This window comes from Spinacia oleracea, chromosome 3, assembly GCF_020520425.1.
Source record: "Spinacia oleracea cultivar Varoflay chromosome 3, BTI_SOV_V1, whole genome shotgun sequence".
Classification (NCBI taxonomy): Eukaryota; Viridiplantae; Streptophyta; class Magnoliopsida; order Caryophyllales; family Amaranthaceae; genus Spinacia; species Spinacia oleracea.
In genome coordinates, this window is record NC_079489.1 from 11201458 (window position 1) to 11228583 (window position 27126).

The window sequence follows — 27126 nt, forward strand, 5'->3', positions numbered from 1 at the left end:
TATAGTCTTGGGAACGGAATTCATTGAAGAGACTGTCAGGAATGTGAAAATAATTCAGGCTAGAATTCAAGCTGCCCAGGATAGGCAAAAGAGTTATGCTGATTTGAAAAGAAGAGATGATGAATTTGCAGTAGGCGATAAAGTGTTCTTGAAAGTATCACCAACCAAGGGTGTGATGAGATTTGGGAAGAAGGGCAAGCTAAGTGCCAAGTATGTAGGCCCATATGAGATTCTGCAACGAATAGGGAAAGTAGCATACAAGTTAGCCTTGCCAATGGAGTTCGAAAAGATGCACGACGTGTTTCACATTTCCCAACTAAAGCGCTATATCCATGACGAGCGTCATATCTTAGAGCCAGAGAGAATCCAGATTGATAGTAGCCTCACATACGAAGAAAGGCCTGTGAAAATCCTTGATAGAAAAGTGCGTAGTACACGCAATAAGGACGTCAGCATAGTGAAAGTGCTTTGGTCGAACCACGAGTACGAAGAGGCCACGTGGGAAGCCGAAGCTGAAATGAAGATCAAATATCCGGAGTTATTTTCTGAGGTGAGTTACGAGGGCGTAACTCGTTTTCTTTAAGGGGGGTAGAATTCGATAGAAATTCGCGCTTTTTACCTATTTTCATGGTATTTTTATGCATTTTATGCTTAATTTTTAGCAACCTTTACATGTTGATGCAAGTAAATAGATTCTCCGCATAAGGAAATGTGTTCGTGAATATAATAAGTAACTCTTAGTTGGCAAAAGAGTGCACAAGAGTGGCACAAAGTACTTCTACAATTAGAATAAGTTGAGAAGTTTGGAAAAACATGTGAATTTTCGTGTCAAGTTTCGGGACGAAACTTCTTTTAAGAGGGGTAGATTGTAATCCCCCGTAATTTTATACATTTTAGTTATATATTTTAACGAATATTTAATATATTTAATATATATTTAAACATAAATTACGGATTTTAGAAACGAATATGTAATTGAAATGTAATTATTTTATTTCATTTGGAATACTTTTAATGATTTACGAAATCAAAATGTATTTTCGAATTTTACGTTAAAACGAATTCGATTTTGGATTCGAATCCTAAATACTAAATTCCTAAGTCTAGCCCAATTGAATAAAGCCCAATAATATAAACCCATAACCCCACACTTCTACTCCATGTAAAACACAAAACACAAAACACCAAACCCTTCTCCTCTCTACTCTTCACGTGGAAAACCAAAAAAAGAAAAAAAAGAAGAAAAACCCTCCTGCTTCACGTACAACCTCCCAGCCGTTGCTCTCTCTCTCCTCGCCGCGGCTCTCCTCCTCACGACTGAGCCCTCGACGCCGGTGAGTTCCTTCTCCCTCTCATTCGATCTCTCCTTCTCCTTCTTCTTTGTATTTCCTTGTTTCGTTCTTGCTCATGGCTTGACTCCGTTCTGATTCGCGCAGCCACCGCAAAGCACCACCGTGTGCCGCCGTCCACCACCTAGCGCAGTCACCCACGAACCTCGACCACCGCCTTGCACGGTAGCCTCCTCTTTCCTCCTCCCTTTTTCTTTTGATTTTTCGTTCTTCGTTCATTGCTTGCTCTTCGATTTCGTGGCTGACCACCACCATATTCGCGCAGCAACCACCGCACGCAACCACCGTGCTCCTCCCTCGCCGCAAGCCGCCACCGTCTACCGGCCAGCCTCCTCTCCCCTCTCTAATTCTTGGTTATTTCTTAAACCCTAAGTAAACTAAATATTTTGATTTTATTTTGTTTATTTAATTCATGATTTGATTTAATAAATTTATGATTTTTATGAGTTAATTGGATTTTCAGATTTATGTAGTATGCTCAAATAATATATTTAATTTTCAGATTATGCAATTTGATTGAAATAATGGTTTTAATTATTAAAGTATGAATTTTAATGGTTTTAATAGTTTCGAGATCATGGTAGGATGATTATAAATTATTAAAGTTATTGTTTTTATGATTTCAAAGCTTAGGGAGTAGTGTGAAATTAGTTATGTTGCTGAAAATTTAAAGTACGGTGTTTGCAAAAAGTTTTCAACGAATTTCAGTCACTAGTTCAATAAGTATGATGCTAGGAAATCAAATGTTTAAGTTTTGATATTGGGGAGAGCTCTAAATATGTTTAGGATGCATTTAGAATGCTTTATTATGGTTACCAATGATTAGAAATTGATTGGTATTACTTGTTGGTTGTTTTAGGCGAAGAATTCTCTCTAGGCGACTTTTGAAAGTGTTAAGGTGGCCTATCAGTTTGTTTACACAAGGTACGTACATACCTGTGTGCCTGGAATGTGTGCTAATTGTTGAAACCATGTTGAATCTTGTTGTTGAACTTGGTTATGTTGATATTATTGTGGAACTTGGTGATGTTGATATTTTGGACGAACTGGGTTATATTGAATGTGCATGTTTAATACTGTTGGACAAACTTAATGAACTTATTTTGCACTATAAGAACTGTAACATGTTAGTATGGATGTTTGATACAAACATGTTGGTTGGGAACACTAGATTATTCTATATGATTGGGTTGGATCAATTGGTTGTTGTTCCCTTTCTATCTTTTCACTACTTTATAAGGGCGGAAGACCTTGTTTAGTAGGTTGAAACTTTATGCCCATATACAGGGTTGCTCATGGTTAAAGGAAAGGTTGGTTAAGTTGGAATGAGTCTTGATTGATGCTTTTATGATCACTTACTTAATTCCAAGATAAAAACAGTTGTGAACAAATGTGAATTGTCTGTCTTATGTAATGGTTGAGTCATAACGGAATCTCAATTTGTAAATCATGTAAAGTGAAACTGAATAGCAATAGCTTTAGACTGTGCACGTCTGAAGTGACGGACAAACAGGAGTTGGGGTTCATGGTGGTAGCCCATGGCCTTTTCTGGGACCGGATTGATCACCGTGTCCTATTTTTATTTAAACGTTCCTCGATATCGCAGGTCACTGAGGTTACGGAGTCGCGCCCGTACCTCGTCTTCCTTAGTGAAGACTTCTGGATGGTCAACTCGGTCCATTGTCTATTTCAACTAAAATAATATTATGGTTATTAAGCCTAGCTTAGTCTAGTCAAGTATAATCGTCAATTTATTATGTTTTGTCTGTCCTTACTTATATTTATTAGTATCATGTTAGGGTTGTTGGTTTGATAGTATCATGCTAGGATTGTTGTTGTTTTAGTATGTAGTACTCAGCTTTGCTGATTACGTGCTTTGTTTGTGTGTGTTGATCATGGCTATGCCTTATTGATCCTGTGATGACCCATCTTTGGTGAGCAGTCTCTAAGGATCAATAAGCGTTGCCCATCTACAGGTTTGAAGATGATGCATCATTGGGATCGGGATTAGAGAGCTTGTAGTTCTATTCGTTTAATTAAGTGATTTAATTTGTTAACTTGGATTTGAAATTTGTCGTACTATTCGTATTTCCTTAATTCAGTTAATTGGTTTGGACCTAATATGTAATAGATTATTTATGAACCTAAAAGTTAGTTTTATGTTTTCCGCTGCAAAATTCTGAATAAGCCGTAACGTTTTCACACGGGCGATAATACTTTGATAATTCCCTACAGTTATATTTAAAAAGAGGTTATTTTAGAAAATGGGAATTGTCGGGGTGTTACAGGCTGGAACTTAATGGCTATTTTGTTCCATAATCAACATACCTAAATTTTTGTTTTCAAACACAGAAAGACTCACATTCAAGAAAAACAAAGACAATGTTTGTTTGTTTATTTGAATGAAATGGTCAATTACAGGTTGAGTCAATATGCTTGATTAAAACAAACAACTCTTTAAAGAACTTTACTAGGTTCAAATCAACCCCTTGATTTGAGTTCCACTAATCTTTGGCATTGTTGCTTAGACCATATCAACAAGTTAACATTCAAAAGCTCTATTTTAATGGATTTTTGAAAGTTGGTTGATTTCTAGATCAACTTAAGACAAGCTAGTCTTACTTGTTGAAAGTAACAAAGAATATGAACTATTGTTAGAACGCCTAGACGATAGAGTTCAAAGCTAAAGAAAGGTTTTAAGACTTTATTTCACATGGATTTGAGTGAATATAGGTTTATTTACTCAAATGTGATATAAGTTGAATCTGTTTGGCTAGTTCGGAGATTCAGAAGTATAAAATCCACTTGGCAAGAAATCATAAAGATCTAGGTTAGATCATGTTGATGATTACTTGAGACCAAATATGATCATCAATGATTGTGTGTTGTAATTTCACAATCTAGGTCCATAAGATATGGCATATCGTAGTTGGAATAATCGAAGTCAATTAGTACTTGATTCGATCAATGATGAATCATAAAGACTTTTCCTATAATTTCTAAAACAAAATGCTCAACTACCACCAAACTAAACCAAATTCGTCAAAGCTATTGAAAAGTAATTTCAGGATATCTTTTCAATTATATATATCTAAAGAGTTGCTAAACTCAGTGGGAGCTTAGTGTTTGTTATACAACAAACTAAGGCCCAAGTCTAGATATATGTTTCATTGTGATTTATTCAAATGAGACACAAGGGTATTGTTTCTACCACGAATTTTTGAGAACATAATGTTTGTTTGCTCGAAATAATGTCCTTTTGGAGATTCGTTTCCAAAATGACAAGTGGGAGAAAATAGACCTCGAAAGTCTTCGAGGCGAACAACAAACATAAACGGACATTCCGGAGGCTTTTCGAAGTGCTTCAGAAAAACCGTACTTATTCTTTAAGGACTTTAGAAGTGGCTTTAAAGAATAGACATCTCTTAGAAGACTTTACAAGTGCTTCAAGGAGAACAGAATATTCAAAGGACTTTCAAGTGGCTATTGATATTCTATTGTTTGATGTTCTATACCCAAAGTAGGCATAGAGTTCAAGTCACTGGAACTATGATATTCTTCTATTGGATAGTGAAGAAACATGGAGTTCATGTCACTAAAGCTATGCGATTCTTCTATTAGATAGTGAAGAAACCTACAACTTGCAGTCAAACTATTATCATATAGATTAATGAGTTTGTGACTTGTAAGAAAGCTATGACGAAATATAGATTCCCTAAAATGGTTAGAGGCCATATATAGACTATATGTTTAATTGGTTAAAGGCCATAAAACATACTCAATGTTTTGATGACAAAATTGAAATTTTGTTGATTTGCAAGAATAGTTTCACACCTATTGGTTGCAAGTTTGTTTTAAGGATAAAAACCATCAAACATGGAATTGTGTTCACACACAAAGCTAGATTAGTTGCTAAAGGTTACAAGCAAATTCATGACATGGATTGTGTTGAAACCTCATGCAAAATCGTAATGCTTAAGTCTATAATTCAAGCAATGATTGCATATTGGTACATATGGCAATTGGATGACAAAACGTATTCCTCAATCAAATGTTGGAATAAACTATGTACATGGTATGTCATAGGATTTGTGGATCCAAATAAATGCTTGAAAAGGAAAGCTAGCTTATGAAATCTAAGTACAGATTTAAGCAAGAAATTGGGAATTGGAATTGTATTTTAGTGAAGCTAATAAGTATTTTAGTTTCATAAAATGTACATAATTCTTATAAATATATAAGAAGTTTAGTGGGAGTACATAAAACTTAATTGGTCCTATGTATCACACACATATCTCTCTATTGTAAAATAACATTCAAATACTAATGACTTAGGTTTGAAATTATTCATCAATGTTGGACCAAGGCGAAACTTAGTACATACTGGGTATTAAGATCTATTTACAAAGATCTTATGATATTGTTTTGGATTAAGTAATGGCATTTACTAAATCAAACACGAAAGTCTCCATTGGAGATATTCGACCCATGTGAATAAATCTAAGTAAAGGATGTTTGAACTATGTATAAGCATTTACTAAGTTAAACATCAAAGAGTCTAAATGAGATTCTTAACCTATATTATATGTCAAAGAATTTCGCTGAATTTAGTATCTACTGAAACTAGATAAGCTAAAGTTACATGAATAGAATTCAATTGGGAATTATTCTACAAAAGAATTTATCATGTATGATATAATATGAGGATCGCCAAAAACGTATCGTATGACTTTAGGCATGACGAACATATACCAATCTCTATTGATCTAAGTAAAGATCAACTAGATTGAGATCAAGAATACTTATGGTACTTGAAAAGGTACATAGGAATAGTTCTTGATTCAAGGAAACAAAGATATGCTAAATATTGATGCTACACGCATAAACACTGGCAAAGGATCAAGCAAGACCCTTTGGAGTTAACCATTGATAAGGACGAGCTATAGAGCATCGTGTTTTGAAAATGGCAACATGGGTTGGAGACCATGAGTTGTTGCGTGGGAAATTAAAATAATAATTTCTATGTTCCAAGATATAGTTGGAGAATCTTCCACATATCTATGAACTGCCTGGATAGGTAAATCCAAACAAAGCATCACTAGCAACCTATACAGTTGAAGTAAAAGTAATTATTGCCTAAGAAGCAATAAAACAGGGTTGTTTAAAGTTCTTCACTGAACTTGGGTAGATCACCTATCTGTTGGCTTGATGGTTCTTCATTGAAAAATGCGTAGAACCACTCTTGAAGCAAGAAAAACGTCTGCTAACTTGATGGTTCTTCATTGAAAAATGAGTAAAACCACCATCGAAGTAAGAAAGACTAGATCACATAATAAACAAACTCGAAAAGATCTTATCATCATATCTCGAAGAACATTCGATGAAAAGGATATTAAGATTGGCAAAGCATGATAACTAAACCTATGCAACAAGTGAGAAGCAACACTCACGTTGTAGCACTGGAAATCAAGCATAGCTTTGAATTCCATGAATTGTTTTAGAAGATGGGTTTGAGGCTCATGGTTGTAAAACATTGGGGTTGAACATTTATCATATATGAAATGTATTTTCATATTCCATTTAATCTTGGTTTAGTATTAAATGATGAGTCCCTTCAAATTTGACGAAATATTCAAGATAGACTGTCAGGACCAGTCCTGTGACTAAGAAATGTCTATCAAGTGAACTTGAATGTCAAAGGTTGAAAATGGTCCCTAGTCGGAGTTTTCTATAAAATTGGACGCATAGAAAACGTTAGACGACTAGAATGCAAGATGACTAGTAGTTCTGTTTCTTGAACTATGTGGACATGGCAATGTCATAATCATTTGCATAGATACTTACTTTGGGAAGACTAGTATCGGACAAGACCTATGAAACTTTACTGTAAGAGATGAAAATCTGTCATAAGTAAATTTCATTAAAATTATTAGACACTAAATCCTCAATACCTGAGTGATTTGAGATTACTTGTTTGAGAACTGGTTGCTTTGACGTTGACCAACCGTCGCACCGTAAAAGGAGGCTATAAAGGCAACGCTCAGGTAATCACCTATCAAACGAAGTTTAATCTCAAGATCGCAAGATTGGGATTGTCCTCCCATAAATCGGGATGAGATGCTTAAAAGTTGTACAAGGCCACTCGGAGAGCTAGAAACTGTGAAATGCATGGCCGTGCTCGGATGAATCATAGGCTATGATTATCTGTTTATTTGATCAGTTGAACTCTGAAACCGAGGAACACCTCTGGACATAATAAGGATGACAACTCTTACCTTATGTTCAAGAGCAAGCATCGAGAGACAAAGGAATTAGGAAATGCACACTTGTCCCTAAGGACAAGTGGGAGACTGAAGGAAATAATGCCCTTGGTCCAAGTATGCATTCTATGATAAGTCTAATAAATGCGGTTCAGTATTAATTAACAAGTTAATAATTCAGTGAGATCAAGTGAGCTGAATGCCTAGCTAGAGGCCGCTTCAGTTCAAGTGGAATTAATGATATTAATCCACAACTTACTCTTGACTGAACCCGTAGGGTCACACAAATAGTACGTAAACGGATCAAGTATTTAATGGCATTAAATACTCCATCTATGGATATTCGGAATCGACGGATCTTGGTTTCAGTGGGAGCTGAGATCGTCACAGGCAAGAAATGAATACTCCGGAAACGATGATATTACCGGAAACGGAAATATGGATCGTATCGGAAATATAAATATTATCCAAGTCGTAGATGTTGCCGGAAACGGAAACATGGTACGTATCGGAAAATATTATCGGAAATGGAAATATTACCAGAATCGGAAATATTGCCGGAAACGGAAATATTGTCAGAATCGGAAATATTACCGGAATCGGAAAATAATTCCGGAAACGGAAATATTAAATATTTGTTCGAAACGGAAATTAATTCCGGAATCGGAAATGTTAAATATTGTTCGTATCGGAAATGAATTCCGGAATCGGAAATTTAATCGGAAGCGTATCGTACGAAAAAGCATCGGACGAGGCCTGCCGGACGAGGGCCCAGCACGAAGCCAGGCCATCGCCCAGCAAGCCAAGCGCGCCACACAAACAGACACGCCAGGCCCAGCGCAAGGCCAGGCCCAGCAGGCCGTGGCAGCGCGCACAGCGAGCGCAGCGCGCGCGGGTGCTTGCGTGGGCTTGTGGCTCGCGCAGGCCTCGCTGCGTGGGCTGCTGCTCGCACGCACGCATGGGCGGCCCATCGTGGCTGCCGTGTGTGTGTGCGTAAGTGTTTGTGTTCGTGCACGTTTCCTAAAACGTGCAGAGTTCGGTTAATGATTAAATTCCTAATTCTATTTGATAAATTAATTAAATTAGAGTTCTTGTAGGATTCTAGGTTTAATTAATTTGTATCTGAATAGGATTCCAATTCCCTTTCCATAACCCTATAAATATGTGGCCTGGGTTCACAATTTATAACGAGTTTCAAAGTATTCAAAGTGAGTTTTTGAGAGAAAAATTCAGCCACACATCTTGCTCAAAAGTGCCGAAAATTCTAGTACCTTAAGGGCGATTCTAGTTGGTCAATCTTAAGGCGGATCCGGACGTGCTGTGGACTATCTACGGAGGGACGACACTTGGAGTCCTAAAGACTTGTTCTTGTTCGGTTCGGGCGCAGCTAGGGAGGGCACGCAACAAAGAGTATGCATCTAAATTATGCTATATGATTATGTGTAAATAATATGTAATCCTGGGTTAATGGTTGTTTCCGCATGATTTATGTAATATCATATGTATCATAACCCAACAGTATGAGGGAGATGAAGTGAAAGAGACGATTGAAGTTGCACAATATATCAAACAACAAAGGAAAAATAAAATAAAAAACCAAATTGATGTAGGAAATAATGGATGACACGTGTCATCTAGTCAAATGTGTTGACACATCTATATTATTAACGGATATTTCATGAAATGCCCTCGAGTTTTTATAGCCAACCATGACCAAGAACCACTTTTCAAACACAAAAACTAGCCGCCGGAACATCAGAATAGCTATATTTAAATTTGGGGCATTTGGTGAAATAAGTTTCCTAATAGGGGCATTTGGTGAAATAAGTTTCAGAATAGGGGCATTTGGGTGAATTGGAAACTTGGCTAACGGCGGACTAACGGCCCGTTATTAGTAAGGGTATGTTGGGTATTTGTACGAATTGTGAGGGGTATTTTATGAATTATTGAAACTTGATGGGCGTTTGGTGAATTATGGCAAAACTCGAGGGCATTTCATGAAATTTCCGTATTATTAAAGTAGAGTGGTGAGAAATGAGAGGTCTTCAAAACTCCAATTCTCAAACCACAACTACTCCACGTCATCACCCTTAATTTCCTTAAATTAAGCTGAACCAAATAGGAAACTACCAAATTAAGTATGAAATTAAATTATCAACAAGAGGAAAAAATACTAACAAAAAAGGAAAATATTAAAAACTTTAGTCAATTTAAATAATAATATGAATAAAGAAGGATACTAAATTAATGCTTTTTTTATTAGCTTTTTAATTTCACAAATATCCCGTGCTAATGCGCGGGTACAGACTAGTGTTATTTAATCAAATGTGGTTTTCCTTTTTATAGACTAGGTATAGGGGGGACCGTGGGAGTGATTGTTTACTGCTAATTGATTAATAGCTATCAATGCACTTCCAACATTTTAGGCTATTTTTTTTTTTTGAAACTACATTTTAGCTTTATTGTTCACGGCTATAATTAAATTAAGCAAGATATTTTCCAAAATCACAACTAGGGAGGATAGCTTCAATCTTCAGTACTCGGTACTTGCCATTTCTAGCTAGCAGCTATTACCTAAAAATAGCCAAGCATAATATTGATCGAAGTGGCCATTTCAACTAAAACTATACATTTACAATTTAATACGCAAAGTACCATTTTTCGTTAGGCCACACGTTCTTCTGAGTTTTTTTTGCTGAATAAAATTAAAGTGGACTGAATGGAGTTGAATTGGATTGAATTGTACTGAACAACCGTAATTGAATGAATAATAAATCTTTGTTCTATAAGAGAACTCCAAGGTTAATTAAGTAATTGCACTTTTGGTGTCCACCTATGGAATGAACTAAAGTACCCTCCACAATTTCACAATTATTTCAATTAAAAACTGATTATTGAGAGATTGTAGTAACAAATCAGGAAACCCAAAGAAATAAAACGCCAAAAATCTTCTTTATGGGTCATAATAACAAAAGTCAACAAAGAATAAAGTAGGTTTAGTGGAGAATCATAAAATCAGGGGAGGAAGTGAAAATTATAGAAAGTTACCTATAAGCTCTCATTTACGATACTGACAATTAAAGAATAATAAAAAGTATAATCTCGTGCACATTGCGTCCATATGATAGTAGTACTGTAATAAATACTGAAAGATCGTTATGCGATCTCTGTCATCTCTCGAGTAAGTATTTTCGGATATCTAATACGAAGTATGTGTTTGCAAATGCATATCATAGCAAAAGACAAAATAGGAAAAAAAGACAAAAAAGAAATTGAATGATACTTTTTTAAACAAAAATGGTACTTCTTTTTTATAGAGTGAAACTTTTAAACTATGAATGGTACTTATTTTTTTGTCTTTTAACTATTTATCTTTTAGCTGATATATGTGTTTTCACACATATCTGATATCCGAAAAAATGTCTCTGCCCTCTCTCATTATTAACTTATGAAGAATTTGAGCAGAATATCAGAGAGAGAAGAAGAGAATTGTAATCAGAATATTGTGAATAAAAACAGAATTCATCACTTGAGAAGCAAGTAGACAAGGGAATATATACAAAGACCCTAACCAACTAATAACAGAAAGTTATAGAAAAATAGATAAATAATAATATAAATTATATATTTCCTATACTCCCCCCTCAAGCTGGACCTTGGATAAGAGACCAAGCTTGGCAGATAATGAGTGGTGTTGAGAAGAAGGGAGAGGTTTGGTAAGCAAATCTGCTAACTGCTGAGAACTAGGAACATGAGAAGTGTTGATGAAGCCAGCTTCCACCTGTTCTCTGATGTAATGCATTTCTCGTTTGAGATGTTTAGTTTTGTCATGATAAACTGGATTATGTGCAAGATGTTCAGCTGATGTATTATCACAGTAAAGAGTAACAGGCAGCTGAATATGAACTTGAAGATCTTCCAATAAGCCTTGTATCCAAACCAGTTCACTAGCAGTTGCAGACATGCTTCTGTATTCTGCTTCAGCAGAAGATTTGCTCACACTCTTTTGCTTTTTAGTTTTCCAAGATATCAGATTAGAACCAAGGAAAACAGCATAGGCACTAAGTGATCTGCTGCTGTATTGACAAGAACTCCAGTCAGCATCACTGTAAGCTGAGATTTGCAAGTCAGAACTGGAAGAGTACCATAAGCCATTGTCCAAAGTTCCTTTGAGATATTTAAGAACATGAAGAGCAGCACGCAAGTGAGGTATTCTTGGAGAGTGTACAAACTGACTTAAATGTTGAACACAGTAAGACAAGTCTGGTCTTGTGATGCCCAAGTACAACAATCTTCCAACAAGCCTTCTGTAAACATCTGGTTCTTCTAGTAGATCACCAGCTTCAGTGGATAATTTCAATCCACAGGACAAAGGAGCAGGAGCAGTTTCACAGTCAAGCATACCAGCATCAGCAAGTATATCAGTGATATATTTTCTTTGAGAAAGAAAAATACCTTTGTCAGTTCTGTGAATTTCAATCCCCAAGAAATAGGCCAACTGACCTAGATCTTTGATTGTGAATGCCTTATCCAAAGCAGTCTTGACTTCTTGCATTTGAGTTAATGATGTTCCAGTCAACAGAATATCATCAACATAGACTAAGAGAACTAGAAATTCTCCATCTAGATTTCTTGTGAATAGAGAGTATTCCTGTGTTGATTGCTGAAATTTCAACACTTTCAGAAACTTGCTAAGCTCCTTGTTCCATTGTCTGGAAGCTTGTTTCAAGCCATAAAGAGATCTTTTAAGTCTGCAAACCTCACCTGGTTTTGCTTTGGTGTAACCAGCAGGTGGTTTCATGTACACCTCTTCATCCAGAAATCCATGCAAAAAATCATTATTCGCATCCAATTGACACAAATTCCAACCCTTAACAGCTGCTAAGGCAATAACAATTCTTACTGTAGCCAGTTTAGCAACAGGAGAGAAAGTTTGTGTGAAATCCTTGCCCTCAATTTGTTGATAACCAATAGCTACCAATCTGGCTTTGTACTTGTCTATGGAGTAATATGGATTCAGTTTTGTTCTGTACACCCACTTGGAGCCTATTGCCTTTTTGTCCTTGGGTAACAAGGTTAAATCCCAAGTATCATTGCTCTCAAGAGCAATGATTTCTTTCTCCATGGCTTGTATCCAATTAGTATCATCTTTAGCTTGATGATAGGTTTTGGGATCATTGGAAGAAAGACTTACAGAAAAGGCAAGAGAATCCCAAATATCATAACTGTCCAAAGCCAGATTTAATAACCAACTATCATCATCAAAATTATCTGTTTCTGTAGGGATAGAAGAATCAACAGAAAAAGAAAGAGAATCACTAGTCTGTGGTTCTGGTTCATCTCTGTGTGGAACATAGCTTCCAACAAAATTTTTTAAGACAACAGGAGGTTTGATAGGTCTTGTAGATTTCCTTTGAACAGGAATGGCACTCTGATTAGGAACAAGAGGAAGGTGAGAATGAGTAGAGGAGTCAGAAGTAATAGAAGTAGGCATAGATTGTGAAGAATTAGGAGAAGTGGTCTGTATGTAAGGAGTAGGAGAAGTAGGAGGAGAAAGATGATCAATGTCATTTGGTGAAGTTAGGGAAATATGGGGTGAAGAATTTAGAGTAGGAGTGGATACAGTGGAAGAAGAAGTGTTTAAGATTGGTGTTTGACAAGAATTAGTGCTTAGATCAATGATAGGAAGAGAAGTAATCATTGGAATATCAGATACAGATGCTAGTTTGTAAGGAAAAACAGTCTCAAAGAATATTACATCCCTTGAAACAAACACTTTGTGTGTGTCAAGATCATATAGTTTAAAAGCTTTACATCCAGTAGGATACCCAATGAACAAACACCTTTTAGTTCTTGAGTCAAATTTGTCTCTCTGAATGTGAGAATTGTGAACAAAACACAGAGAGCCAAAAACTCTGAGATTTTCATAAGCAGGAGGAGTATTAAACATGATCTCAAAAGGAGTTTTCCCATTTAAGACTTTGGAAGGGATTTTGTTGATCAAATGAGTAGCAGTGAGAACACACTCTCCCCAGAATTTCTTAGGGAGACCTGCATGAAATCTTAGGGCTCTAGCAATTTCCAGCAAGCTTCTATGTTTTCTCTCAACTCTACCATTCTGTTGAGGAACATAAGGCACACTTCTTTCATGTAAAATGCCCTTGCTGGCAAACATATTTCTACAAGATTCTTTGATTATTTCAGTGCCATTATCAGTTCTAATTTTCTTCACTAGTTGATTAAACTGAGTTTGAACCATAGAGAGGAATTCAGAGATGATTTTCTGAACTTGCAACTTATTATGAATCAGATAAGTCCAAGTTATTCTGCTATGGTCATCAACTATAGTTAAGAAATAAGAAGCTCCATCTAAATTTCTGACTCTGTATGAACCCCAAAGATCAATGTGAATCAGATCAAAACATGCAGCAGCTCTACTGTGACTCACAGAAAAAGGAAATTTATGCTGTTTGGCACTATAACAGATATCACAGTTGTATTCATTGATTCCTTTGCAACATTCAGCATTCACAAATTTCATTTTTGACAGAGAAGGGTGACCCAATCTAGCATGTAACAAATCCAGAGTATTTCTAGCATCATCCTTAGTCTTAGAAATACTAGTGGAAATTTTATTTGGCAATCTCATCATATGTACATCAACCATACTATCAACTGTATTGCAGCTAGGTAACTGAGAACTATTACCTTGACAGATATCAACTGGAGTTTTGACAAAATAGTAGAGCCCATTTGTCCTTTTTCCAGCACCAAGTATCTTGGAATTAGAGGGGTCCTGGAAAATGTATCCAGTTTTGGTAAATGTCACTAGGATTCCAGTATGTTCAATCAATCTCCCAACAGACAGTAAATTATGCCTAAAACCTTTCACTAGTAGCACATTATGTAAGACCAAATCATCACTGAGGACAGTATCACCAATTTTCTCAACTGTCATCTGAGTTCCATCAGGCAAACCAACTTTGATAGGCTGAATAAGAACTCTTATGTTGGTCAAAATATTTTCATCAAAGGTCATATGATCACAAGCACCAGAATCAACAATCCATAAATGATCATGACTTAATTCAGTTGTAGTACAGTTAAAAGAATGAGAAATAGTACCTGCACAGTTAGCATAAGAGCAACTTGCTGCAGAAGTATTTGCATTCTGAGATTGTTGTCCTTTCATCACCTTCATGACTTCTTGACAAATGGCATTAAGCATTGCACTGTTAACCAAACCATTGTCTGCAGCTGTATTATCAAGAGGATCATCACCAGCATCAGTTGCAGAATTTACATTAGCAGCAAATCTAGTGTTGCTTGAGTTACTTCCTTTAGAAGCCTTGATAGAATTGTACCAATCAGGATAACCAATTATCTTGAAACATTGTTCTGCAGTATGACCTTTCCCTTTGCAATGAGTACAAAACCTATTCAACTTCTCTTTCTTAAGCTCTTTCCAATCTTTCTTTCCATGATTTCCATCATTCTTCTGGACCTGATTGCCTTTGTAAAACTGTGCAGCCATGGCACTGCTATTTAGAATGTTATGCTCAACAACAGCATTACTCACTTCCTTCTGTTTTTCAATCTGCTGAGTAATTGAAAACACTCTATTCAAATTAGGCATAGGATCCATAGCTAACACATTAGTGATGGTACTGTCAAAACCTCCATTCAAACCAAGCAAGAACTTCATCATTTTGTCCTCTTCTTCGAACTCAACCACTTTCTTTAAAAATTGACAACTACATGTCAACATAACACCACAAGTACAAGTAGGAAAGGCTCTTAGAGTCTGCATCTCATCCCACAACTTCTTCAGTTTACTGTAATATGACACTATAGTCATATTTTCTTGAGTCAATTCTCTATTTCCTTCTTTAATTGATAAATCAATGGACCATTATACTGTCTAAATCTTTCAGCCAATTCAAGCCATAGGTCAGCAGCATTATCAATGTAGCCAAAATCATCAGCTAAATCATGATTCATAGAGCTTAAAATCCAGCTTACTACCATAAAATCACCTCGTTTTCACTTCAAGTAATCCTTATGATTAACAGTAGGTTTAAGAAATTCACCATTAATGAAACCTTCCTTATTCTTAGCTATTAGAGCTCTTTTAACATTCCTACTCCATCTCTCACTTCTCTCTCTAAACTCTCTCACTTCTCTCTAAAATATCCCAAAAAACCAAAACCCTAGTATCTCCCCTGCTCACCGGCGGCCAGATCTTGACTCATAAATCGGGTCGCCGGTGAGCCTCTGTTATAGTTTAGGGTTGTTTTGTGTTTAATTCTCGTTGGCAAAGCTTGCATCAAGGATTCCGACCAAATCGAAGTTAGGGTTTCGACTTTAGGTGACTGAAATCCTTTGCAGCTCTTTTGCGGTGCCGACGAAGGTGGTTTTCCGGAAAGAGAAGAAGAAGAAGGAGCCAAGCGGTAGCTTCCACCTCCTCTTAGTTACGCCGCTCTTCTCACCGGGTCTGTTTCAACCGACAAGGGTTCGCAAGTTTTCTTCGACTTCGGAGGTGATCGGTCCAGTTCACATCGTCTTCTAATCCGAGCTCCCCTAAATCGCCGCCTCCATTAATTGCTGGTAAAGGTAAAAAACCGCCTCTTTTAATCTGTAGGTAAAGGTAAAGGTTTAGGGAAAAGGGATCAATTTCGGTTTAGATTGTTAATTTTTGGTTGTGATCTGTGAGTTTGGGAATTTTGGATTCTGAAATCTATCACCCGCCGCCGTCCTGTAGTGTCGGATATATCCCGATCTTGATGGTAAAGGTAAAGGGTAGTCAAGGGTTTCAGTTAAGTGCCAATTTTTCTTTTGTTTCTGTAGCCTCTGGAGTTTGGTTGTTGGCTTGTTTGGTTGTTTTTGGTTGTTTTATTAGGTCTAATGTCAATGCTTGGCTGTTGTGGGTAGTTGTGTTGTTTTCTCTTTTTGATGGTAAAGGTTTTCCTGTGATTGTTGCTAGTGGTAATCAATTGTGGTTTATGTTGGTTAGGAGGGTTGTAGTAGCAATAAGGGTGGTTAATAATTGGTGGGAGGTTAAGGAATTAGAAGGTCCCCTCTCCTCTGCAATGGGGTTTTGGTCTGCTAGAGGAGCAGTATGGGTATTGGGGGAGATAGTCATCTCCCGGGGGATCTTGGAGGTCGGTGTTTTGTGTTCATCTACCTTGGTGAGGAAAAGAGTTTTAGGTTTTAGGAAGGGCCTGGGTATTGGGGTTTTGGTTGTTAAGTGGTTTTGGAGGATAGTTGTTGTTAATCCTCTGTTTAGGTTAGCGTTGAGAGTTGTTCTCGATGCTTTCAAAATCTGTTATTTGAGCGCTGCTCCCCAAATTTTGGGGTTTCATAGTATGCTACCTAAGTCATGTCCCATGACTGTAAATTCTTGTGTGTTAATCACAAGGTTTAACCAAATTCCCTGTCACTTTGTTTCCCTTCCACTCTTTTCTTTGTTTTCCATGTATTACAGGTTAGTTAAGGAACCTCCTAGTGTTAACTACTTAAGCTACTGGCCAATCTCCTGCAATGATATCACTACCATGAGTGATCTTGGCACAATAACACCTTGTTGGTGGTGTAAACAAGGTTTTGACAATCAAGGACCGCCACGGGAAGAGCCGGCTTCCCTTGCAGCTGTTAGGCATTTATTTTTAGTTTGTTTCGTAGTACTTGTAATGGTCTATAAAGGCCTTAGTTTAATTGTTTAGTTTGTAAAACTCTTTTATTTATGTTAAATTGAGTCTATGTCAAAAAAAAAACATTCCTACTCCATCGAACAAAATTCGCACCAGTAAAAGGAACAACAACTAAACTAGAAGTAGGATTGTCTGAGTTTGCTATGAAATAAGGATCAAAATTATTGTTGTTACCTTCAGAATTTGATTGAGAACCTTCACTTTCAGTGTTTCCAATCGCCATTGCAGAAGATAGTTTTAGTAAGAATCAATTTCTTCAGATTTTGTGCAAGAAATTTCGCAACAATCGCAAGAAATTTCGCAGCAAAAAATTCCAGCAAGAACTTCAGTGATCAAACACTATTAATTCTGAGAAGATCGAAGAATAAATCTCAAATTGAGAAACCTCAATCTCTTTATCAGAGATTATTGCTCTGATACCATGAAGAATTTGAGCAGAATATCAGAGAGAGAAGAAGAGAATTGTATTCAGAATATTGTGAATGAAAACAGAATTCATCACTTGAGAAGCAAGTAGACTAGGGAATATATACAAAGACCCTAACCAACTAATAACAGAAATCAGTTATAGAAAAATAGATAAAATAATAATATAAAGGAAAATTTGTAATTATTAATCCAACCTTTGCCCGGTTTTCTTTAATTAAGCCTACCTATGCGATATTTCTAAATAATCCAACCTTTATGACCCAACTACTATTATTAAGCCTGGATGACCGGTTACCTGCTACAAAGTCAAGGAAAATTTGTAATTATTAATCCAACCTTTGCCCGATTTTCTTTAATTAAGCCTACCTATGCAATATTTCTAAATAATCCAACCTTTATGACCCAGCTACTATTATTAAGCCTGGATGACCGGTTACCTGCTACGTACAAAGTCAACTTTAAAAACGTTGACAACCTAAAGTTGGTTTCCCTGCTAAAATATTGGACACGTCATTATCACTTGCCACCTAAACAAGGATTTTATTATTATTTTTTTCAAAAAACCCTTTACCCTTCTCTTCTCTGTACCGTTTTTCAATTCCTCTCTCCTCCATTACTGCTGCTTCAACCACAATTGTACTGGTTCATGACATCATCAGCGATTTTCTTGTGGAAATAGGTGATTTCATCCACGCGCATTCAAATGCCGTCTCCAAAATCGTACAATTGAAGGTGAACTTACGAACCTTAGCGTTTTTGTTCCTTTTTTGGTAAATTTTGAATTTTGGGCTTCCTTGATGGTCAGTTCGTAAAAACCCGAACTGTTGAAATAATATAGTTTTTTTTATGTTGTGGGATGTTGGTTATGTGGTCTTGTTGAAAATTTAGAAAGAAAAAAAACCTTGAATTTGAAGAAGATCTAAAGCCAACAGATAATTGCTTTACCCCAACCATAGCAATTGCTGATTATTTTTGATGAACTTCGAATGGAGAGGTATGAGGGATCGACAATGGTGGAGAAGAGGTAGAAGAGAAATAATGGAGAGGAGTTCAGAGATGAAGCAGAAAATCGGAGAGGAGAGAGGAACGAAAATTAAAATAGCAAGTAAAGAAAATAAGGGGAAAAAAAATAATTATAACTGTTATATGCCACGTAAGGGTGAATAACGCCTATAGCAGGTTAGTAACTTGTTAGGCTTAATAATAGTAGTTGGGTCATAAAGGTTGGATTATTTAGAAATATCGCATAGGTAGGCTTAATTAAAGAAAATCGGGCAAAGATTGGATTAATAATTACAAATTTTCCTAATATAAATTATATATTTCCTATAACTTATCACAATGATTTCCATTTTTTCTGTATCTTTAAAGTTTATCAATAAAAAAAAACTTAAAAGTTTCTGAAGTGAAGTTAATGTCCTTTCTGCCAAAGAAGAAAAAAAATATGGCTACGTTCATTGCAATTTTATCTATTACCCACATGTCATTTAAGTCCACGGGCCACATCCTCTCGCCAGCCTATTATTGGCGTTTTCCATGATGTTCAATTATAATAATGTGATTTTTCACCAACTGTACTAACTTGTATAGGTACCCATTGTTGTATGAAAGAGGTATTCAAGTCACCATTTTTATATACGGAGTACAAAGTACTACCTTGTAAATAATATTGTGATTTTCATATCATCTTTCTCCAAACAAACAAAAAAATCTATAAAAAAAAAAATCCATACCCACTTTTTTTTTTTTCTCTACTCAAAACTTCTTGACAGATTTAGTATGTATTTCATCACTCAATTAGCCACCATGAGCTACAATATGTCCGATATATGGGCAATTCTCATATTAGCAGCTCCATTTGTTGCAACATTAGTTGCGCTTGTTATCCTAATCGAGCAAATCACATACCTTAAAAAGAAATCTGTTGCACCAGGGCCGACCCTGGTGCTACCCTTCCTTGGTAATGTTACCGGTCTCATTCGAAATCCCGAGAAATTTTGGGACGATCAGGCAGACTACGCCAAATCGTCCCCTCTCGGGATTTCGGTAAATTACATTATAGGAAAGTTCATGGTGTTCACTAGGGACTCAGAGATGAGCCACAAGATCTTTGCCAATGTTCGTCCCGATGCATTCCAAATGGTCGGGCACCCATTTGGCAAGAAATTGTTTGGTGAACATAACATGATTAACCTTTATGGTCAAGAACACAAAGATTTACGTCGAAGAATTGCTCCAAATTTTACACCCAAGGCATTAGCCACTTACTCTGATATTCAACAACTTGTGATTCTCAAACATCTTACTCGGTGGGTTGAGAATAATGACCCGAAGGTTGCGCTTCGGGTCCTGGCTAGAGACATGAACCTTGAGACCTCACAAACGGTCTTTGTGGGCCCATATCTCGACGAAGAAAAGCGTGAAGGGTTCAAAGTGGACTACAATTATTTCAATGTTGGTGTTCTTGCTCTCCCTATCGACATACCGGGTTTCGCGTTCCGAAACGCCCGACTCGCGGTGGAGCGGTTAGTCGAAAGGCTAACTCGGTGTGTCGAGGAGAGCAAGAAAAAGATGGTTGAAAATGAGGAACCTACATGTTTGGTTGACTATTGGATGCAAGGTATGGTCAATGAGGAAAGAGAATTACAACAACCACTACAATTCCCACCTTCGCCGCCACCGCCGCCGCCGCCAAATTGTAGCAACCATCAGATTGGTGCACATATGTTTGACTTTCTGTTTGCAGCACAAGATGCGTCAACATCTGCCTTATTATGGGCAGTCACATTACTAGACTCACACCCAGAAGTCCTGAAAAAGGTAAGAGAAGAAGTTGAGTCAATATGGAAGGTTGAATCCAACAAACTTATTACGCCGGAGCAGCTAGTGTCAATGAAGTACACCCAAGCGGTGGCGCGTGAGGTAGTTAGGTATCGTGCGCCAGCTACCCTTGTGCCCCACATGGTACACCAGGATTTTCAACTGGCGGAAAATTTCACTATTCCAAAGGGTTCAATTGTCTTTCCCTCTGTTTATGAATCTTCATTTCAGGGATTTTCTGAACCGGATCGGTTTGACCCGGACCGTTTTTATTTGGAGGAGAGGAGGGAGGATCAAGTGTATAAGAGGAATTATTTGGTGTTTGGATCGGGGGCACACCAATGCGTGGGTCAAAGATATGCACTTAATTTGCTTGTCCTCTTCATCGCTATGTTTACATCGTTGATTGACTTTAAACGACACCGTACTGAAGGTTGTGATGATCTTAACTTTTGTCCTACTATTTGCCCCAAAGATGATTGTTTGGTTTCTCTTTCTAAGAGGTGTGCCAACTTCCCTGCTCTATCTCTCCCTTGAGAGTAGTAAGTTGACGATATTACCCCTATCATCATTTTTTAATGATCAAATGTTATCATTATTGAACAAAACTTTGTTATTTAAATTTCTGTATCAGAATGATAGTAACCATGCATTTTTAAAATAAATAAATAATTATTTCGATTATGTTATACGTTACGAAGTATACCCTCTGTTTCTTAAATTTTTTTTATATTTGATAAAGAACATGAGTATTAAGAAACTGTATATATGTGTAAGAAAAACAATCATACACCGTAGTTGTGTTTTTGTATTGAGGATGTGCAAAATTGGTTTAATAAAAAAAAACAAAAAAAAACGATGTGGGGATGGTTTGGTTGGGAAAAGAAAATGTGTATAAAAAGAAACGATTTTTTATTGTATTTTTGGCAAAATTTTTGAAAAAAGTGGAAAAAAATTATTGCTTAAATTAGAAACAAAAAAGCATTTTCAGAAAAATCCGATTAGAAAAACATGAAACATTTTAAGGAACAGAAGGAGTACTACTTTTATTTATTTATGTTACGATTTCACATTTTTACCCTCGCCCCACATAAAGGAAGCAGTTGCACGTAAAAAAAACAAAAAAGAAAAAAAAGGAACCACTTGAAACACAAATTAATACGGAGTATTGTTTTTTTCTGACATGCTTATTAGCATATATGTTGCTTCTTATTTGATGGTTTAATTGCAATAAACTTCGTATTAAATATAATAAATATCATTTTTTTTATAGCACAATAATAAATATCATTTTTTTATAGCACAATAATAAATATCATTTGGGGAAAAGTATATTGTATAAGTAATCCTTATGATAATACAAGTAGAAGACATAACCACGTGTGTCTCGACCTAGTGGAAAGGATTCCACATTCCAACCAAAAGGTTGGGGGTTCAATCCCCACTAGGGGCACTTTGAGGGAGGGTTCCCCTTATCACTCCCCCCCACTATCAAAGTGTCTGCCTGCTAACCCGGGCGGGTTGACCCGTGCGGGGTTCCAACCCGGTAGGGCTATTCATCTTACCTTGCAAAAAAAAAAAAAGTAGAAGACATATGGTTCAACAATTTTATCGATATGTCCATGCTATAATCATATCTGCATATGTCATGTTATGATTGCTTATGGTTCAATAATTTTATCGATATGTCCATGGTATAGTCATATCTGCATTTGTCATGTATTATTATATGTCCATGTTATAATCATATCTGCATATTTTTTGTGTATCGCTATTCGACGTCCTCATTCGTTAAAAACGCCCATGTATTTTACATGAAAGGACAATTGTGCCCTTATAAAATCTACCCATTATCCCACCGTCTCCACCACCCTCCCCGAACCCCACTCCCCGTCACCACCACCCCGCAACAGCCTGCAGTCACCACCACCCCCCTTCCCGTCACAACCACCATCATCGTCACCGCCATATTCACCAGCGGACCACCATCGTCTTCCGCGCACCACCATCATCTCCACCATTTTTCGTCTGTCCTCCACCTTTTCTGCACCACTTTGACGCGCGACACCAGTACCTTGAACGCACCACCTCAAGGACGACGACGTTCCTTCAACGTCGTGGTCGTCGGCCATGTTGGCAGCCTCGTCGGCGGAGGTTCATTTTTTTTATTATTATTTTACTGTAACACGAATGCCGCCCATAATTGGCGGATGGTGACCATGGTGGCTCGCCCAGAAATGGCCGAACCTACCATGGCTCAGCCGCAGATATGAAGTGGGTGAGCCATGGTGGGAGCCGCACAATCTGGGCGAGCCACCATGGTTTCCGTCTACCAAAGGTGGGTGGCATTCCCTTTTTTTTTAAAACAAAAAAACTTTGTTTATACCTGAGGTGTTAAGACTTAGCATTTTTACAAAAAATAAAATATAAAATCTTATAAATATAAATTTCATTTTATTTAATTTTGAAATTCTGAAAAAATTATCAAAATTTAAGAAATCTGTTAAATTATTTTTTTGTTAAAATCTGAATTTTTTTTTAAAATTATTTGTATAAAAAGAAAAGCAAATAATCTGAAAAAAAATATGAAAAAAAATTCTGTTAAAAAATAATTAATTGTAATTCGAATATGCAAAAATAATTAATTCGAATTGTTAAAATAAATAGTTTTTTTTTTTAAAATTCAACATGGGCGGTTGCAAATAAAAATTGAAATAAATAATTGATTTTTTTTTCTTCAGAAAAACAGAGTGCCGCCCAAAACTGGCGGACGATACCATGGTTGTGCCGCTCTGGATTGGCGGATCCGGCTCCGGCCGCCATTTCTGGGCGGCACAGGGGTAAAATAAAAAAAAAAGAAATCGAAAACTCACCACCCGCGGCGGCGAAGAATGCGGAGAAATGCACGGTGGGGCAATTGTACCCCTCTTTGGCGGTATCTCCGGTAGACAGCAGAAACCGGTGCGGTGGGTGGTGATTTGATTTGGGACGCAGCACCAAGAACTTGAACAGAGCAGCGGCGCGGTGAGGGTGGTGGTGGTGTAGTGCGGTTTCCGGTGGTGGTGGTGGTGGTGTGCTGCGGTGTCGGGTAGTGGTAGTTGTTTGGTGCGGTGCTGGTGGTGGTGATTTGTAACTGGGAAATAACGGGGCTGAGGAGGGAGGGGAAGGGACAAGGGAGGGAGGGGGGTTTAATTTATCATAGGGGTAGTAGTGTACTTTTACTTTTAAAATGAGGGCGTTTTTAGCGGAATAGGACGTCGAATAAAAACCCACTATTTTTTTGCCAGTATGACAAATAAATTATTATTGTTTTTAGAACTCTGTTTTATTCGACTTATTTTGTCTAAATTTATCTTAATTTAACTGAACTTATTTTAATTTATTTTAATCTAATTAAACATTTTTATTTGAATTAAGCCAAAATAGGTCGAACATAACATAGTTTAAATGCATGGAAAAAACTTTGCGAAAGATTGAAGTTTCATGATTACTCTTATAATACAAATATGTTTTGCGGATTTCTACTCCCTCCGTTCCTAAATGTTGTTCCCGTTTTTATTTTTGGCTTTTCTAAATGTTGTTCAGATTGTGAATCTTTATTATATTTGGCCATGTTTTTTTATCAAAATATCCTAATATCTCTTTCTAATTACCAAAAACCTTAAGATTCTACTCACATTCTACCCTAAATTTCACCACCTTCCTTATTTTATTCATTGACGACCCTTCCCCATATACCCCCCTTATTTAATTCATTTACCAATCCCCATACACCACTTTAATAAAATATCTTCACTTTTCCTTATTTCTTTAATAATTTCTCTCCCCTTTTCAATCATTATTCTTACATCTAATCGGTCATTACTCATATTCCCATACACACTAAGATTTCATTTTTGTTAATTCTCACCCACGTTCTTTAGGGGAATAACGGAATGAGTATTACACTGTACTCTGTATATTTAAAACCCACTATCTGGAATAATTCTTAACGTACTACAACCGTTATAATTTTGAGAAAACGACAAAACTCTCCCCAAAATTCAACAAACAACAACACTCCATCCGTATTTATTTAAGAGATACACTTGGCCGGGCACGGGTATTAAGAAGATTAATTGAATGAAATAAAATAATAAAGCAAGGGGTTGGGTAGATATTTTAATAAGTAAACAAGTGGAAACTATATCATTTTGGGGGGTGGGAGGTGGGGTGGGTTTCTAAAATTACTCCGTATTTGTTTAATAAGATGGTGGGTCATAGGGTAAATTAGATGTATTATTTGATTAGATGGTGGGGCTGATAAGTTACTAAAAATGGCAAGTGTATCTCTTAAATAAATACAACCGGAAAAGACAAGTGTATCCCTTACATAAATACAGAGGGAGTAATAAAAATTATTATTAAGATATTTTAATTGTATGAGAAACTTTGTGGAAGTTTTTTTGCAGAATTTAAATCATTAAAAGAACAATGATCAACGAAACTGAAAGATATGAAATTGAGGAAACTTTTTGACGCTACAAAAGCTCATTCTTTTTACTATTGTACCCTCATCGAACCAGAAAGACTGCTAACACCAGTTAGTTCTTTGCTCTCTGTCAATCAATATCAATAATGGAACTGGTGGGTTGTCAACCAAAAAGGGGAAGTTCCCGTGATTTAAGAGTTGGGGTGGGAGTAGTCATAATACTGACCTCCACCATAAAACTTGAGAATATAAGAGTTCTCCCTACCTGAACCTTTTCCGTGGCAAACCCGCTTGCTTTCCGTCCTCTGCCTACTCTATGACCCTTAGCAGAAGAAGAAGAACACGGGCGGGATACCCAGACTTGCGCGAGATGTAAGCCTCATAAGAATGGACTCAACTTTCTCCCAACTGCATTGTGAGCTGATCTCGCCTTTGTTGATTTTCTTGAAGAGAGTTATCACGGCCCCCGGTCCGGATGGCTTTCAATCCATTCGCTGTTTGGTTCTACCCAGCATGCCAACGAGAACGATACCTATGACCACCTGCAGCCTTCGGTAAACAAATTGTCTCCAACATTTTTATTTATTTATAATTGAACAAAAGCGAGCTCCCATCCCCTGGTCTTTCTTTCGATTCGGGCATTTAATCTATACTTATATGAAGAAGGAAAAACCTCAAACTCTTTTATGTATTGCATTACCTCAATTACCATGCACTCAATAACTCGAGTTTCTTTTGAACACGAGTTCTCCACAGCAATGCCCTTCGATTGTTGTGCTCTCTGATTTAACTCTAAGTCTTACATGGATCACTCAGCACTTTACACCCCATAATTACAACTCAATTGTATAAAACTCTAGTATTTAATAAAGCTTATAAGTAATAAGGAACTTAATTGGGAACACATTCTTTTGTAAACTGACACTTTGAAAGCTCTTATGCTCTTTTTGTAAATATTATGCGCTGTTAGTTGTAGTTTGATAAATGAAAATTCTTGTTCTTTTATAGAAGAACATCATTAGGTTAGTTCCCTTGTTTCCCTCGTTTCCCTCTACTGTCACTAACATTATTACTCCCAGCAACTACAGGCACGTTCTGAGAGAAACAAGGAGGACCATATCAACCACCGTCAACACATATATTTTGAGAAAATGTAGAGAAGATTGTTATAACAAAAAAAATCTTTTACTTGGAGAACAAGGAGTTTTAGAAAACAAAAGCCAAGAGTAATTTTATCAAAACTATTTTTATTTATTTTTCAATGATTTTTCAGATAAAAAATCCTTTTTATTTACGGGCAACATTTTCACAAAACCGTACCAAAATACTCGTGTTCTTTTAGTTTCAAATTACCTAAAAACAATATTAAAAACTTACATAACCTAAACATAAACTCGGATGTTGTAACTTTCATGTCAGCACCTCTCAGAAGCTTCATTCTGAAACTTCAAGCAAAGTTCCTTCTCTGGAACTTCAAAGTTACTCATAATATATGAGGAACTCACAACAGAAACTCATTTTTGCAGCTTTGTAGCGATGGTTAGTCTTCACAGTGGCTCTTGACATTGATTGAACAATACTTAGCATGTCCAACTCTAAAACTACCAAGCTTAGTATCATCCATCATAGGAACTTGGGGCCTAAACATCAATCAACCTAAACCATCATCAAGAAGTTTGCTTTGTCATCGACCAAATATAAGAGTCAACATTGTGACTAATGCTGAAACCAAAGACTTCCTGCAGTGTGTGGATGATTGTGAATTGAATGAATTACACAATGCAACACTAGTTGGTTTTCTCTTGGTCTAGTAAAGGAACACGTGTTTGGCATTATGAAGTAGATAGGATTCTTTTCTTGGAATCTCCACTAAGTATCTGAAACACACCCCCTCCCCTTCAGATCTTCTCATATTGTCATTCCTTGTTTGGTTTCTCTTTCACTTCCCTGTTCAGTCTCTCCCTTAAGAGTAGTAAGTTGACTATTATATCCCTATCATCTTTTTAATTTCATGATCAAATGTTATCATTATTGAAAAAAACTATTATTTAAAGTTTTGTATCGGAATAATAATAGCCCTGCAATTT

The 27126-nt window shown here is 36.7% G+C and overlaps 1 protein-coding gene and 1 long non-coding RNA gene across 2 annotated transcripts; both read left to right on the plus strand.

Annotated features, from left to right (window-relative positions):
• The first annotated feature begins 1216 nt into the window (after positions 1 to 1216).
• LOC110794703 (uncharacterized) lies at positions 1217 to 1826 on the plus strand. The gene is made up of 3 exons (XR_002535104.2): positions 1217 to 1334; positions 1437 to 1514; positions 1615 to 1826. It is a non-coding gene; the product is annotated as an uncharacterized lncRNA (long non-coding RNA).
• A 17508-nt stretch (positions 1827 to 19334) lies between these two features.
• Positions 19335 to 21259, plus strand: LOC110778797 (cytochrome P450 710A11-like). The gene has a single exon (XM_021983354.2). The coding sequence runs from the start codon at positions 19528 to 19530 to the stop codon at positions 21103 to 21105; it is 1578 nt and encodes a 525-aa protein (XP_021839046.1). The 5' UTR covers positions 19335 to 19527; the 3' UTR covers positions 21106 to 21259.
• Positions 21260 to 27126: the final 5867 nt, after the last annotated feature.

Bases quoted from the DNA above. Each gene is read 5' to 3' on its own strand.
- LOC110778797 (XM_021983354.2), top strand. From the start codon at position 19,528: ATGTATTTCATCACTCAATTAGCCACCATGAGCTACAATATGTCCGAT.